This window comes from Sylvia atricapilla, chromosome 11 (genome assembly GCF_009819655.1).
Source record: "Sylvia atricapilla isolate bSylAtr1 chromosome 11, bSylAtr1.pri, whole genome shotgun sequence".
Classification (NCBI taxonomy): Eukaryota; Metazoa; Chordata; class Aves; order Passeriformes; family Sylviidae; genus Sylvia; species Sylvia atricapilla.
The window spans coordinates 10,352,355-10,367,460 of record NC_089150.1 but is presented as its reverse complement, the minus strand read 5'-3'; the positions used below and the strand labels follow the sequence as shown (position 1 = coordinate 10,367,460).

The 15,106-nt window shown below is 42.7% G+C and overlaps 2 protein-coding genes across 2 annotated transcripts; one reads left to right on the top strand and one right to left on the bottom strand.

The window, feature by feature from the left end:
- Positions 1–199: 199 nt before the first annotated feature.
- XPC (XPC complex subunit, DNA damage recognition and repair factor) lies at positions 200–9,803 on the bottom strand. The gene is made up of 16 exons (XM_066326631.1): positions 9,693–9,803; positions 8,900–9,101; positions 8,584–8,723; positions 8,185–8,308; positions 7,607–7,691; positions 6,965–7,122; positions 6,595–6,715; positions 6,314–6,403; positions 4,967–5,899; positions 4,347–4,507; positions 4,018–4,099; positions 3,432–3,566; positions 2,771–2,940; positions 2,460–2,553; positions 2,158–2,247; positions 200–1,592 (listed from the first exon to the last, which is right to left on the bottom strand). The coding sequence occupies exons 1-16, from the start codon at positions 9,793–9,795 to the stop codon at positions 1,383–1,385; spliced, it is 2,898 nt and encodes a 965-aa protein (XP_066182728.1). The 5' UTR covers positions 9,796–9,803; the 3' UTR covers positions 200–1,382.
- Positions 9,804–9,846: 43 nt separating this feature from the next.
- On the top strand, positions 9,847–12,936 carry LSM3 (LSM3 homolog, U6 small nuclear RNA and mRNA degradation associated). Its single transcript, XM_066326630.1, has 4 exons — positions 9,847–9,895; positions 10,949–11,059; positions 12,139–12,234; positions 12,528–12,936. Exons 1-4 carry the CDS (start codon positions 9,875–9,877, stop codon positions 12,606–12,608), a joined length of 309 nt encoding a protein of 102 aa, XP_066182727.1. The 5' UTR covers positions 9,847–9,874; the 3' UTR covers positions 12,609–12,936.
- Positions 12,937–15,106: the final 2,170 nt, after the last annotated feature.

Here is a 15,106-nt window from a genome sequence, read left to right as displayed (position 1 = left end):
GGTAGTTGGAGGGTTAGTTTGTAGCTTCCACAAGAACAGGTTTCCTGTTGTTGGGTTTTGTTTGTCTTGCAAATATTCCCGTTTTGGGAAGCTGCTCTCTGGTCTATGTACTGCTGCCAGCCTGCCATAGGTTTACTCCCCGTTACTGACCAAAAAGTCAGTCACTTTCTTGCCTGAGATTATTTGAGAAATATGATGGTTCCACCCGACTGCTACAGCCTCTTGTATTTTAAGGAGACTGGGGGTTACCTGTGCATTCTGAAAACAGACATGTTCTTTTTTTCAAACTTTATTTTGATCTACAAATACAGTACAAAAATAGATTTTTTTCTGAACATAATTACATGAAAGCCATTTTCTTACATTTTAGTCTCTGTGACAATGTCCAGCAATGACTAAATTATTTTCCCCTCCATTTGTGTCAGTGGAATTTCGGTACATAATACTGCCAAAGACAGATCAGTATTTCTACTACAAAAGTGCAGGAAAAGCTTATGTACATTTAACATTCCTCTCTCAACAGTTTTTTAATGCTATGGTACTGGATAACAAGAATTCTGTGGTTTTAGTGAATTTTGTTCCAGCAGTGAGATTTAGCCAGTTTTACATGTTTTGCTCCAGCACATATGTGCTCCAGCACATTACTTGATAAGCAACAGAAGCAAATATGTATATAGTCAAATTACTTAAGAAGCTTATTGAACCTTAAGTCTGTAGTAAGAACAAGCCTCCCCCAAGACTTCCACAGCACAAGATTTCTGAGAGTAAAGGAAGATGATAGGCTGAAAAGCCAAAATTACATCACAAAATGCAAGTATTCTCTAGAATACAAGTATTATATTAATTCCTCCATATTCTGATCATGGGGGTTTTTTACACCTTAAAGGAAGTATTTCCCCTTGAGACAGAAAGGCCAGAACTCTACCTCACCACTGACTTGGGTAAGCTACGGATCAAAGCAGGCATCAGCATTCCTTTGGCCGCCTCTCTGCAGACAGGTAAAAAGCAGCTGGATGCTTTAGTTCGGAGGAAGCAGGGAAAAATGCATGTTAAGATTTTGCAGTAACACAATGAGACTGCTGATGACAGCAGTGCCTCAGGAAACTCAACTACTAGTGCTGAGTGATACAAAAGAGAGCAAAAACCTCAACAAAGTGATCTTGGAAGGTGCAGCTCTTCTCCCAATTCCAAGGACAAAAGGAAGAATCTAACTGATGCCTAAGTGATCTCAAAGGAAACTGGATACTGAAATTAGGTTGGTCCCTGACAGCTCAGAAATATGAGTGCACAGAAAGACCCTAAGACCCTCACTGGTAAAGGATACTTTTATCATGACTCTTTTTCCTCTTTTTGCATGTGAAAACAGCAAAGAAACCTTGTCATCACAATTTCTCAAAAGGGAACAACTGAGCTTCTTCTCCTCTCTTTTCTCGCTTGCTCTTTTTGGTTGTTTTCTCTTCTTGTTTCTCCAGCTGGCGATTTTGGGGCCAATAAATGGCCGTGTTCTCCACTGCACTCTCTGAGTTCGGAGCTCCTTCTTCATCAGAAGAGAATCCCCCTCCTTCCTCTGTCTCAGGTGCTGATGGCTCAGTCTGCAAAAAACAAGTGTGAAAATCAGAAAGTCACTCTAAGAATCACTTCTAACTGCCCCTTTCTAAAACGGCTTTTCTTTGGTTACGGTGACACTGAGTGACCTTTCAGAAGTTGGTTGCTCTGGTTTGGGCTTCTCACCCAAAGTGCTTCTATTTCTGAAGACCTTTTACATATTCTTGCAACACAAGCATTTTTGACAATGGAAGAATAAAACAAACCTCTTTTAATAGATCAGGCTTTTCACCTTTCTCCTTGTGGAAAAAAATTAAGAACTAAACATGTAACTAAAAGAAAAAGTACCCCGCTCTCATCCTGTTAGCTACATGCTTGCCTTGGAGGCATAAATTTAGGAAGGGGTATGATGAAACAGAAAATAGTAATAAAATGAAAAACATTCATGCCTTGTTAAACAGTAAAAAATCTTTGATGAACATGGCCAACACTGAACTTCTGGCACAGTTTTTTGACTAGCTGAAGACTTTTGAGGAACTACACTCTGGAAATTTTATTCTACAGTTAAAATAACCTCCAGAAAAAAAAATGACTACTAGAAATGTAGGATACCTTGATGGAGTAGCGTTGCTTCACTCTCTCTCTGATGAGAAGTCCTTTTGTCAGCAGCTTCCAATTCCCTAGAGCTCTTTTCTCACGCTTCTGTGGGGGATTGTTAAGGGAAAAATACAATACTCTGAGTTTCAATGTATTTATGCACATGGAAAGGGAAGGCTTTAAGATTTTTAAATTGTCATCAAGAAAGTCTCATGCTTGTTGCTTGAGTCAAACAGCCCACCCTGTTTGACTGCCCAGTTTCAATGAAATTCACATTGTAAATATAAAAGTAAGGAAACTACAAAAATAATTCTCACCTCCTTCTCCTTCTTTTCTATTTCTGCTTGTTCATTCTCCCAGGCAGCAACAAGGACCTCTTTATACTCCTCACACACCACATACCCATCAGTACTAGGAAGGAGAACACAATCCTCTGTCAGCTATGAGAAAGAAAAAGAAAGGGAGCAAATGCCTGCTGACCGAGCCCAAAAGCTACAGAATACTGACAGAACTGTCTGTCTCAAAGGATCAAAGTGTACAACTTGTCACAGGCTCCCCTTAACACAAGATCTACAACTTCTGCAGGACATCAACATCTGACAGGTGCAACAAAGCAATTTTTACATACACTGGGTGTGAGTAGCCTCCATGAAAATCAAATCCAGTGATGGCCTGAGCACAGTCAATGTTCAACTTCCGTGCCACTCTGTTCAGGTTTGGAAGTTTCAGCTGCACGCAGCCAACAGGTAACATGGATGGCAAGAAGAGATAGACATTTCCATATTCATTCCGAGGAACCTGTTATGGTAAGATTAAAGACAGATGGTGATAATCCTGCTTTCTGGAGAGAGGTGAAAATAGCTGCTGCAACTCAGGGACTCTCCCCTCCTGACCTGCTACATTCCACTCCAGTATTCAATTAATATTCACATGACAAGGTGCAAGCCTAGATTTTAGCTGCATAGTTATCTCCTAGCTATGTCCTCTGCCCAAGCTTTGTTACTCAGGCTGTAATGCAGAGAATTAGCAAGGTAAACATGAGCAAGGAAGATCAGTTCAACAAAATTTTGACTTTATTAGTCTGCACTCACTACCTGTACTTGTGAAAGAAAGGCCTCAGTAGAGTTTGACTATTTCCTCCTGTGAACATTTACCTCTGAACTGTTAATCCAGAATCCAGATATTACTGACTGATCTCACATCTGAAACATGCAACTTCTGGAAAAATAAAGTCCAGTGCTCCACACAAACCACTTCCTTTAGCCCCAGCCCTCTGCCTTCCCAGGTACCTTTCCATCCACTGCGATGGGAGGCTGATACTCCTCTGTCTGCCAGCGGCCAAAGAGTGCCAGGTCCTCCCGGTCCCGGTTCGCCGGCTCTGCCAGGCGCGCCTTCCTCGCTCGGTTGGAAAACCCCTTCACCATCTGCAAACACAACAACAACCAGGCCTGGAACATCACAAGAAGCTGACAGTGGTTTGAGGTTTTCCTAGGACACCGAAGGAAAAGGTTCACAGAGAGCAGAAATGCTATTTCCTAGCTCCAATATCCATTGCCGATAAATGACAACCCAAGGCACCTGTATGCAACAAGCAGGGATCCAGCAGTGCATATAGAACACTGGGGTGACTCTGGAGAAGGTGAAAAGGGAGCAGTTCTGCCAGACACCACTGGGGTGGGAAAAAACCAAAGCTGGGCTTTGGGCAGCGTGTAGGAACTACAGGCACAGCAGGTGGACACTATGGCTACCACAAACCATGCAAACAAGGGTAAAATCGACATCTGCTGACAGGACAGAAGACAAAAACCAAAACAGAATTGAGCTTGAGCTTTAGAGGGCAGATGGACTGCACAGGAGGAAGTCAAACCCTCTTACCTTGTAAGGCACTTCTCCAATCCTCACCACTCGAGCTTGCTTCAGCCAAGTGTCCCTGGAGTGCAGTGTGTGTATGCAGTCTCTGAAAAGGCCAGAAAGAAGCAAATGTTAGAGTTTTCAAGTCATCCATAACAGATCCACAATAAACTTATCACATTAGGAATAATAAAAAAAGCTGTATCTTAGTGATACATAAATGCTGTCAGAGCATTTCTGTTTATGCACGTGGTCTGAAGGCTCCTGCTGATACCATGCAATTAGGTCTCCAATTTGTTATAAAGATCACAAGTGTTATAAAGATTGCAGGTGACAATAGGTGCACAACTCACCTGGAGTAGACAGCCTCTCCCCTGCAGTACCCCAAGATAGCAGCTGACTCAGGATAGATGGCCTGGTATTTCAAGAGATGCCTCTTCAGTGCATAGAGTGGGTGGTTTTTGTACTCTCCAATTGCTGTTGGTAGAGGTTGGTCTTGAAGCTTCACTTGAAACTGTAAGAATTACACAGAAAATAGTAACTCCACAACTTTTTCACCACCCTTTGTAAGAAAATAAGAATGACTATGAACCAAAGAAAAAGTCACCAGAAACTTATCAGAGAAACCAACAGACAAAACATTCTTGGTGCAAGTAAGTACTTAGATGTGTATTCTGACATATGTATTTTTAAAACTCTCTCTGAGAAGAGTAATGCTAAACACTACACCAACCTCACTAATAAGTTTCCAGCACAAGCTGTGCAGTAATTCTGCTATGGAAACTTGTCTGAACAACCTCCATTATTTAATATTATATAGATTCATCACTGTATATTCTCTTTAAAACATGTTCTATCTCAACATTTCAAGTTCAAATACAAACTTCCTTCCTCAAGGAAAGAGATTTCTAATGCTTTTTGCCTGAATGAGAACCCAGGGCCTACATGTCCCAAACAACCTGTTGCCATTTACCTCATTTTCCTCCTTCTTGTCTCTCTCCACATAGGGACTTTCATATGGCTGCAGTGTCTCTTCCCACCACTCCGGGTCCACACGGCTCTTCCTTGTTGAGGTCATCCAGGCTGGATCATATCTTTGTGTCACATCCCTGACACTCCCATCGTTGTCGAATCCCACAATGTAGAAAAGCGGCTTTGTGGCATGTGCAAAGCACAGCTGGGGCTGGCCCACATTGCCATGAACACAGTCCACAGAAACCCACTTGTCCTCAGGCTCAAGGAAAACCTCTAGCCACTGGTCTGTGCCCATTGCTTTCCTCACCTCCTGCTGTCCATCATCCTCATCACTAGAAATGATTTTGTTTCTCTTCCTCTGTGCTTGAGGCAAGCCTGGAGCTGTACTGTTTGCTGGCTTACTCTCAGCTCCATACGAATTTTTTGACAGCCTTGTTTCTGAAGTCTCAGTTTTTGACCTTTTTATAGTTGTCAGCTTTGAACTCTGGGATGGCTGTGAGCTCCTCCGCCTTTTAGGGACACTTTCAAAATCCTCATCAGAGAGATCACTCTCCTCCTCTGAAACCTCAAATTCTGAAGCACTGCCCTCATCACTTCCACTCTCTTCCTTGTAACACACTTTGGAGGCCACTCGTCTTCGGCGGTCATTCTTGGGCCTGACTGGCACATCTTTTTCTGCTGAACCAGTCTCATTACTTGATTCCTTCTGTTCCTGGCTGCCTTTAGTTGGTTTTGACTTGTGTGTCCTTTCAGCCTGGGCAGTTTTGGGTTTCTTTGGCTCCTTGTTGTTTTCTTTGCTCTCTGAGGATTTCTCATCCTGCTTGGCTGTTTTGCAGGGGCATTTTTTTGCCACAGCTTTGGGTGTTGTGGCACTACTCTCCTGCCCCTCAGAGGTGCTGCTGTGAGACAGCCTCTTGGATGAGCTCTTTCCCTGCAGAGAAACAGGCCAGGTCACTTTTATCACTACAGCTAAGAGTATGGTAAAAAAAAGGCTGAAATCAGCCCAAGGTTCATGTAGACCAAAGGTTGGCAGGCACAGTCAATTCACTTGAAAACTTCAGGCAACTGGGTGAAGAGAGGCGTATTCATGCAGAAAGAGTTGCCATCTAAGTTTTAAAGAAATGTAAACTCTGAAACATTAAGAAATCTTTGCTGAAACACAAAAATGAATGGCTTTTTTAAAGAAGAAAATTAAAAATTAAGAGTGTGCATTTTCTGCAATGTAGACAGAACCTTGGTTCATGCAGTAAGAAAATCACTGCAAGCTGTAATAGCCAGAAAGTTTTTTTATTCCTACTGAATCAGTGACCTATTCCTTATTCCACACCACCAAAAAAAACCCTACCTTTGGTCTTGTCTCCTTGAGAGGAATGGGCTGAAAAGACAGCACAAGGCGACATAGCAGCTGTAATGCTCGCAGAATAATTAAAAATATCTGCAAAACAGTTCAAATTGAGTAATTAAATCACAGGAGGCCTTGAGATAAAAATATAAGAAAATAAAAAGCTACAGAATCCCTTAAGTCACTGATCTGCTTTCTTCAAATCCACCCCTCCCACCTCTGCCTATGACCTGACACACAGCATCTAAACTCACCAGCCAACCCTGCATTCCCCAGTCTCTTACATGAACAAGCTCCTCATCATCCTGTGCAGCATAGATGGCAAACCTCCTCTCCAGTGTTGACTGAAGGGGCTCTCCTTTTTCAATGGAAAGCTCATCATTGACAGTGAAGGTTCCAACAAACCTGAAATACAAGATACCTACTTATTATCCAGTATTTGTGACCTACTTATTATCCAGTGTTTGTGACCTACTTATTATCCAGTGTTTGTGTATTCTTAAACTTCTGAGTTCACCCTCTGCTCCTGTAAAAAGGAAAGCCCCTCTCATCATTGTATATAAAATTTTAAAAAAACACAGAAAATTACTAGTTACAGTTACCCCCCTCCCTGAACCCTAGCTCTATGCTCTATGCTACAGAAGAGAGTTTTACCATTTCACCAAGTTGGAAAGGTGGACAAGGCCCACTTGGCCTGCAGGCACTTGGGTGAAGCGGGTGGGGACGATGGACAGACCGACAGCGAGGAGATCTGGCTGGCTGCAGATCCTGTTCCTATAGAAACCATTTGCTAATAAACACAGCAAGTGAACCTGAGGGAGAAAAGTTTCAAAATTGAGTTCACAAGAGATTTTCCTTATTGGAACTACTGTCTATGGTAAAAACAAGGAATAATTTACTGCTCCTTTTAACAGAGAGAGGAGACAATGAAGCCTCCCAAGCATTCACAGTGCTGTCTTCAGAAGACAGCAAAGCACTTCTTTGCAGGTCTTTGCAGGTGTTTCCTGCTCTACACAGTTTAATCCAGACAGAATGAGAAGATATCTCTCCATAGAGAAATATACATCCTACTCACATATGCTTTGAGTTACTGTTTTACTAACACAGACATTGGTGTTTCTAATTCACAGTTTAGGAGGAACCTTAACAAACATCTGTCAGGACTACAGCCTCTATTTTTTCACTTCTAGCCATGGCCCATGTTATTTGATAAAAATTAGTTTCTTTCGATTACAGATTAGTTCAGACACCTTTATGCTCAATTTCTTCTCTGACACAGTTCTCTGTGACAAATACCTTATGTGTATCCTCACGAACCTCCTTGGTGAAACGTTTCATCATTCTCCGAAGGTACATCTCAAACTCAGCTTTTCTTCTTTCTCTGCAGAAGATCACAAAAAAATTGGATGTTGTGGGATTTCTGTGGACCTGCTTTTCTGAATTCCTGAACTGGGTCAGTTCACAAAGAGAATCCATCCCACTGTACACACTTAGGGAAAGGTTTAGTGACTGGCTATGTGAACAGGTTGTTAAGATTTTGCAGTAACACAATGCCATTCACTCACAGGTCTCCTTGAAGAGATCTCCTGCTGTCCCTTCACTGGAAATGGAGACAGTAAAACACAGTGAAGTTACACACCTGATTTTCAAGGAAGCTGAAAAGCCTCCTCCATTCCTGCCAACTTCCACTGAAGATTTTTAGTAGAATTGCCAGTGTGTAAACTGCTCTTTATCCCACAACCCTGCATCATTCCAACTCAACAGTCTGCACCAAGTGGGGATTTTCACCCAGAACACAGCAAGTCAGTGACAGCCAAGACTTAGGGTATCTTAACTTCAGAATTTAGCACCCTCCACCACATCCTTGTTCTTACCTCCTCTCTCTTTTCTTCACCTGCTCTGCGGTTTCAATCTCTATCTCGACAGGATTGCTTGGCAGCCCCATTGATGGAAAAATAGCAGCTTCTTCTAACTTATCTTCAGCAGGTTCCTGAAGTTCTGTAAAAATAAAATATTAAATGATAAGTAAATATGAAGTAGATGCTCAGGGAGGACTTATGATGGGATAAGAACCTACATTTTCCTTCTTAAGTGTTCAAACAACCTTTAAACAGAACACATCCAGTAACTACCAGCTCTGAGATCCTCCATAACACAGCATGTGCTAAGTTATTTCAAATAACTGTGGGACGCTGGTCACCTGCTGTTGAAGAAGCATTGTGATATACATGCTCCTAAAAAGTGCTTAACATGAAAAAATATGTAATTGTTACCTTCCACATCCTCCCATTCATCTTCACTTTCCTCATCATCATCATCATCATGGTTGTCAGTACTGCCTTCAGCCATTTCTTTTTTAACAGGAGATTCTGTCTTCAACTTCTTCTCATTCTTAGGACACTTCAGTGAGTCGCTGTTAAAATCATCAAAACAGTAACAGCATCAGGAAACGCAGCTGCTTGTTTATCAAAGACTAAAAATAGGGATATAAATCAAGCATGACCTCTTGCATCAGTAATAGACTCAGTATTTGACAATCACACCACAGAAATAAGAAAAAAGTTCTACAGATCTGAATAATGAATTTACCTGTGTGTTTCCTCTTTGATACAGTTCTCTTTATTTCTAGCATTCTTTTTACTTTCTTTTATTTGCGATTTTGCCTCTTCCCGTTTTGAAGGTTTGGAAGTTTTTGCCGAGTTAGGAACTTCAGTATCACAATCTTCTTCCTTTTTCCTAGCTGGAGCTTTTGAGGGTTTTTTTATACTGGGCTTTTTCTCTTCAAAATCATCTGCACGTGGTAAAAGAAATGAAGATGAACGTTAGAGGAGTTTCATCTCCATGGCAATCTGAAACATCTCCACGGATTCATGAGAGGCAGCTACAGAAGAACGTGAGCACTCACAATGCTGAGCACGTCACTGTTTGTTTATAAATAGGCAGGATTTGAACAGTGAGATTTGCTGGAGGAAAATAACTCACAAGAAGTACCTAAAAATTTGTATAGTCCTACCGATGGAATCGGCGGAAAACCGAGCATCGTGCTTGTCATTCACAACAACTTATTACCGCGTTACGCTGCTGCGGAGAGCGCGGCCGAGATAAAACCACCTTTGATGGGCGGGACAGGGGGCGGACAGCGCGCAGGGCCCGCGGCCACACGGGTTTAACGCCAGGGATCTGGGGCTCTGATCCCACCGCCGATAACACGGCGATAACACGGCGATAACACGGCGATAACACGGCCGATAGCCACCGCTCTCCAGCCCAGCGTGGCCGTCCTAGCCGAGGGTACCGCTGTCCCCGATCCCGGGGCCTGGAGCGGCCCGAGCCGCGGCGGTGGCGCAGCTCCGGCCCGACACAGCCTCCCTGCCTCACTCACCCTCCTCCTCTTCCTCTTCCTTCTCCTGCTCCTTTCGCAGCGCCCCAGAGCGCCTCTTTTTGGCGGCCGCAGGCCGGGACGGAGCCCTGCGCTTTCTGGCCATGGCGCGGGCGGCCGGGCCGGGGGCGGGAAGGGGCCGGGCCATAAAGTCTCGCGGGAGGCGGCGGGAGGCGGTTTGAAAGATGGCGGATGAGGTGGACCAGGTGAGCGGCTCTCGGCTCCCTCAGGGCGGCCGCGGGAGGCGGCTCGGGCAGGCGCAGCCCCCGGCAGCGCTTTCCGTGCGAGGGGAAGCCCCCGCTCGGCCGCGGGGTGTGTGCCGCTGGCGGGGCGCGGGCAGGGCTCGCTGCGGGCCCGCTGAGCCCGGCCGCTGCCGGAGGAGGGAAAGGCGGAAAGCTGCCGAGGGCAATGCCTTTAGCTCTGAAGGAAGGGGGTACCTAGAATGGAAATATGGGATATATATGAAATATGGGTGATGTGGGATGTGCACGGAGGTCATCATCCTTTTTTAGTTGCCATGCTCGAAGTGCGCCTTTTGTCGCAGGAAGGGGCCTGAGGCCGGTGTGTGCCGAGGTTTCACGGCAGCCTCGGGGCCCGGCCTGGCTGCTGTGCGGCCCAGCAAGGGCTCGGGGGCGGCCCGGGGCTCCTGAGGGCACCGGAGCGTGTGCCCGGGGCTCCTGAGGGCACCGGAGCGTGTGCCCGGGGCTCCTGAGGGCACCGGAGCGTGTGCCCGGGGCTCCTGAGGGCACCGGAGCGTGTGCCCGGGGCTCCTGAGGGCACCGGAGCGTGTGCCCGGGGCTCCTGAGGGCACCGGAGCGTGTGCCCGGGGCTCCTGAGGGCACCGGAGCGTGTGCCCGGGTGACTCCCTGCGTTCGGCTGTGTCAGCTGCACCGTGTGCTGCTGGATGTACTGCTGGCTCCCACCGTGTGCACTCTGCTGCAGTGTAAACTGTGGCTGCTGGTGAGGAAAACAGTCCACAGTTATAGAATGGTTTGTGTTAGAAGGAACCGTAAAGCTCGTCTAGTTCCATTCCCCCTGTGTGAAGAAAGATTTGCTGCAGGACTAAATTGCTCAGGGCTGGTGAGTATCAGCGGAGTGGTAAATCAGAAGCGCCCAGGTTCACCAGGATGTGAAGGAATGATTTGAAGTATTTGCATCTGTGTTTTCGCTCCTTTGTTTTCTGTGTCTCACGAACATTGAGGAATGGAAAAGTTTACAGGCTTCTTCTATACAAATAATGCTTTTATTTTACTTTTTAGCAACAAACAACAAATACTGTAGAGGAGCCACTTGATCTCATCAGACTCAGTTTAGATGAGCGAATCTATGTCAAAATGAGGAATGACAGAGAGCTTAGAGGCAGATTACATGTAAGTAAAGCTTTCAAAACATTGTCATGCTCATTCAGCTAAGCACTAGGCAGCTTTTCTTTATGTACAATAGTCTGTTAAACACATTTACCTGTAATATTCCACTAGTTGTTGAAAAAAATAATATTAAAACATGAGTAATTGCATTTCATGGTTGAAAGCGCATGTGTTGGCTGGACAAAGTAGGTTAAGATTTGTCTTAGTTACCAGAACTGTAAGTGATTGGTGGAAAACTCTAATTTCCTCACTTTTTTGTCAACTATTAACTATTTCCCTAGAAATCCAAGAAATGTATTTTGCTTTTCTTGTCTCCTGAGTGATACCAAGCAACTAAAATTTCACTGCTTTTGGCTTCCATGTCCCTATCTGTGAAAAAAGCAATAATGCTGCAGGCCTCTTCCTATGATATACCCTGAGGCCTCTTCTAGACTGAGGTCATCATTATCAAACAAGAATACCTTAAGGCACACCCTGGGAGGTGTGATGGGATGTGTACTCAGCTGAGTTCTCAGATTTTTGCTTTCTGTTAAGTCAGTCAGCCTCCCTGAGTGCTGTGCTCTGCTGGGGAAGAGAACCACTTACCCATGAGTTAACTGGGCCTCAACTCTTCTGAAAACACAGAGATAACGAGAAATCCGTGAGGGACACGTGTAGTTTGCAACCTGCTTTTGTAAGGTCTTTGAAGCATGTGTTTAAGGTTTTGTAGCACTGTATGAGAAGCAGCTTTCATATCCTTTTAGTTGCCCCCAGGCAATCAATTCCAGGAGGCTGGACTGGCAGCAGTGTGTAGCTGTTAAAGTGTGTCTGTCTCCGAGGTCTTGTAAGTGCTCTCACAGAATGCATCAGAGCTATTTCCTCCAAGTGTTTCAGTAAATGTTAATGTCATGCCTTCTTTTTCCTGCTGCAGAGTTCTCATTTGTTTGTGTTTGTGTTGAGTTGTAACCAGAACTGATAGTGCTTTATTTTGGTCAAAATCAGACTAAATTACTTGTGTCTGAAAGTCTTGCGAAAAATTCTCATTTTAATAAACTCATGTTTGAATTTTGGAAAACTTAATAAACTAAACTTAATTCCCACAGGCATATGATCAGCACTTAAATATGATTTTGGGTGATGTGGAAGAAACTGTGACTACAATAGAGATTGATGAGGAAACCTATGAAGAGATTTATAAAGTAAGGACTAAAAAAGGGGTTAAGTTATCCTCACAATTTTTTTTTTTAAATTTAAAACTACACTGTGTTATATTGTTAAAGTACTTTATTACTGACTGTTTTTTGAGCCAAGCTCTAACAGGATTTGGACAAACTGTTATGAAAGTACACAGGATATCTAGAGACTTGGTGTGAGTTGTTTTGATCTCTTCAGCGTGTGAGAACATTGGCTGTTTATTGGAGTTGTTTCAGGTGTGCTTTTATGATTGAGATGAATGTTTTGTAATTGAAAACTTTTCTTTCCTTCTTCACAGTCTACCAAAAGGAATATCCCAATGCTCTTTGTCAGAGGGGATGGTGTTGTGCTTGTAGCACCCCCGTTGAGGGTTGGTTGAAGCACCAAAGGACTTAACCTTGGAAAGTTCCAGACTTTTGGACAGTGGTTCATGTTTCAATCATGTCTCAAAATTCTGTATGTGTTTTTTATAGGATATTTTTGTTGGTTCTTTTGAAAAGGGGAGGGAAGGGGAACCAGTTTGTCTTGCAAAAAGTACATGTAGTCAATTGAAGCAGTGTAAAACCCAACCTGATCTCAAAATTAATGTAAACTGCTGTAAATTGACTGCCTTGTCACATTCAGTAAAATAATCCTTAATTTTTTCTATCTTGGCAGTAACACTGTCTTATTTTTGTTGTTTTAAATAAATTTTGGTCTATCTTTGAGATTTGATTTGTCATGTTTTTTTGTGTTGATGGTATATGTTCTTCCATAGAGCTAGTGCTTTATGAAATTATAGTATCAGCCTTGCTGTCAGAGAAAACAGAATCTTTAGTGTGTTGTTTTAACTTCTGTCCTTATTAATACCCAAGTTTTGTTCATTAGTCGTTTTGGGAACAACACTACATCAATCAGTGGTGCTGTAATATATGGCTCTGTGTTCAAATTTGTGATGAGTATCCTCATTGTAGGGAAATGGTGTTTATATGAGTCTTCCACCTAAGATAAAGAAGATGGGCTTCAGTGCAGTGTTTTCAGATATTTTTGTTGTTTCATTGGCTTTGTTAAATGAGTTACGGTTTGCAAGGCCCTAAGTAGAAACTGAGGTTGTTGCTCACATGCTATTGAATTCCCTGCTGCATTCATTTCCTGCTGTTTGTAGCATGTTTCAGTTCTTGAATGCATGAAATTCTGCTGGATGCCTTAAGATGCTCATGAGTTACCTGTAGAGAAGGTGCACTAGGACTGGAACAAGGCTCCTTTTAAATACATGCTTTCTCAGGCCCACCTTGTTTGCAATTTACTTTCCTTCTTGTGTGGAAAAAAATGACACTTCTGCTATATTTATGGTTTAGAGTCATATGAGAGATGTAGGTCTGCACTTCCTACAAAGCTTGACTTTTGACATAATAAACTTAATTATCTAGGTTCTCTATAGCATTAGCAAAAGCAGCTTGCTCTGGCACTTTGTTCTACAATTAAAAATCTTTATAACAGCCCATAGCTTGAGACAGTGGTGCAGAATACAAGGTCTGCCAATCTCTTTTTTTTCTCCATTCCTTTTTGTACTTGGATTTCTGTATTGGAGGACTGACATGATGCTCAAAATGCTGGCAAATCAGGAATTTCTACCTTGATAGATTTTAGAATTCATATCTGTTAATAACACTTGTGGACTCTGAGGATGACAGTGGAGGAGTATGTGAGTCCCACATACTCTGTACTTGAACCATATTTGCCAGCATAACACTTTTATCTGTGTGTACAGTATTTTTATATTATAGGGTATAAGCACAGTGGAAAGAGGTCAGCTCACCTGACATAGTTCACCTACATAAATACCTGGAAAACTCATTAAAAATTGTCTCATTTGTCACCTGCTTCTTTTTAAGTTTTAAGGGAGAGATTATTATGGTGGTTGGTAGCTCAATTAATGTCTAATTATAAGCATCTGTTATTTTTTTGTGTTACTGAAATGGCCAGTAGCATCCTTGATCCTCTGATTTGAAATGAACTGTCTGGAGCAGGAGCCAGTCAAAGCCTCTCCATGATGAATATGGATTAAAAAAAACAAACAAAAAAAACAAAACCAAAAAACTCCCCACAAAACAAAAAAACACTAAAAAACCCTCAAACATCCCTTCCCAAACAAACAAAACCCCCCAACAAAACTAACAACAACAAAAGAACATCACCCTAAATGAACTCCCAAAAAAGACCAAACAACAAGTTCCCCCAAATAAAAAAAATCCCAACCAAACCTCAAAACATTTGAAAAGGTTTTTGCAGTCTGGTCTCTTTCATACTGTTCTTTCTACTTTTTCACCATGTTTACTGTACTAACCGTTTGTCAAGATTTCTGTTCCTGATGAATTTGAAAAATCATTTGTTAATTTTCCTCATATGTTTTCTCCAGGTTTCTCAAATGCCTCTTTATATTGTCTTGTGTTTTCTGTCTGCTAGAACTTTTAATATTATTGAACTTCTTGAAACTTAATTTTTTATTTCTAGTACCTTTTAATAGACAGTAGTAGCCTTCTGGGAAGTTATAGCCTTTGGACTGTATCTTTTTTATAGATGGCAGAATAATTTCTTGGTTTGTCTTTAAACAATTTCTGTTCTGTGTGAAAACCTCTCACTCAGGAGCTCTTTTTAGCACACCTATTATTATGCAATTCCCTTTATCAGGAGTGCTGATAGAGTTAAACCTCTGGTGTGCTACTGGTTTTGTGTGTGTTTGCTGTCTTGAAATTTCTGTGTGGGCTTGTGAAATTGTTTTTTGGAACTGACTACTGTAGGGCACTAGATGGTGCTGCTTTTCCTCAAATTCAAGCTTTGTTGGCTTTGATGTATGTAGCCTGTGTCAACAAGCCCTGTACTTGTACAATTAGTCAT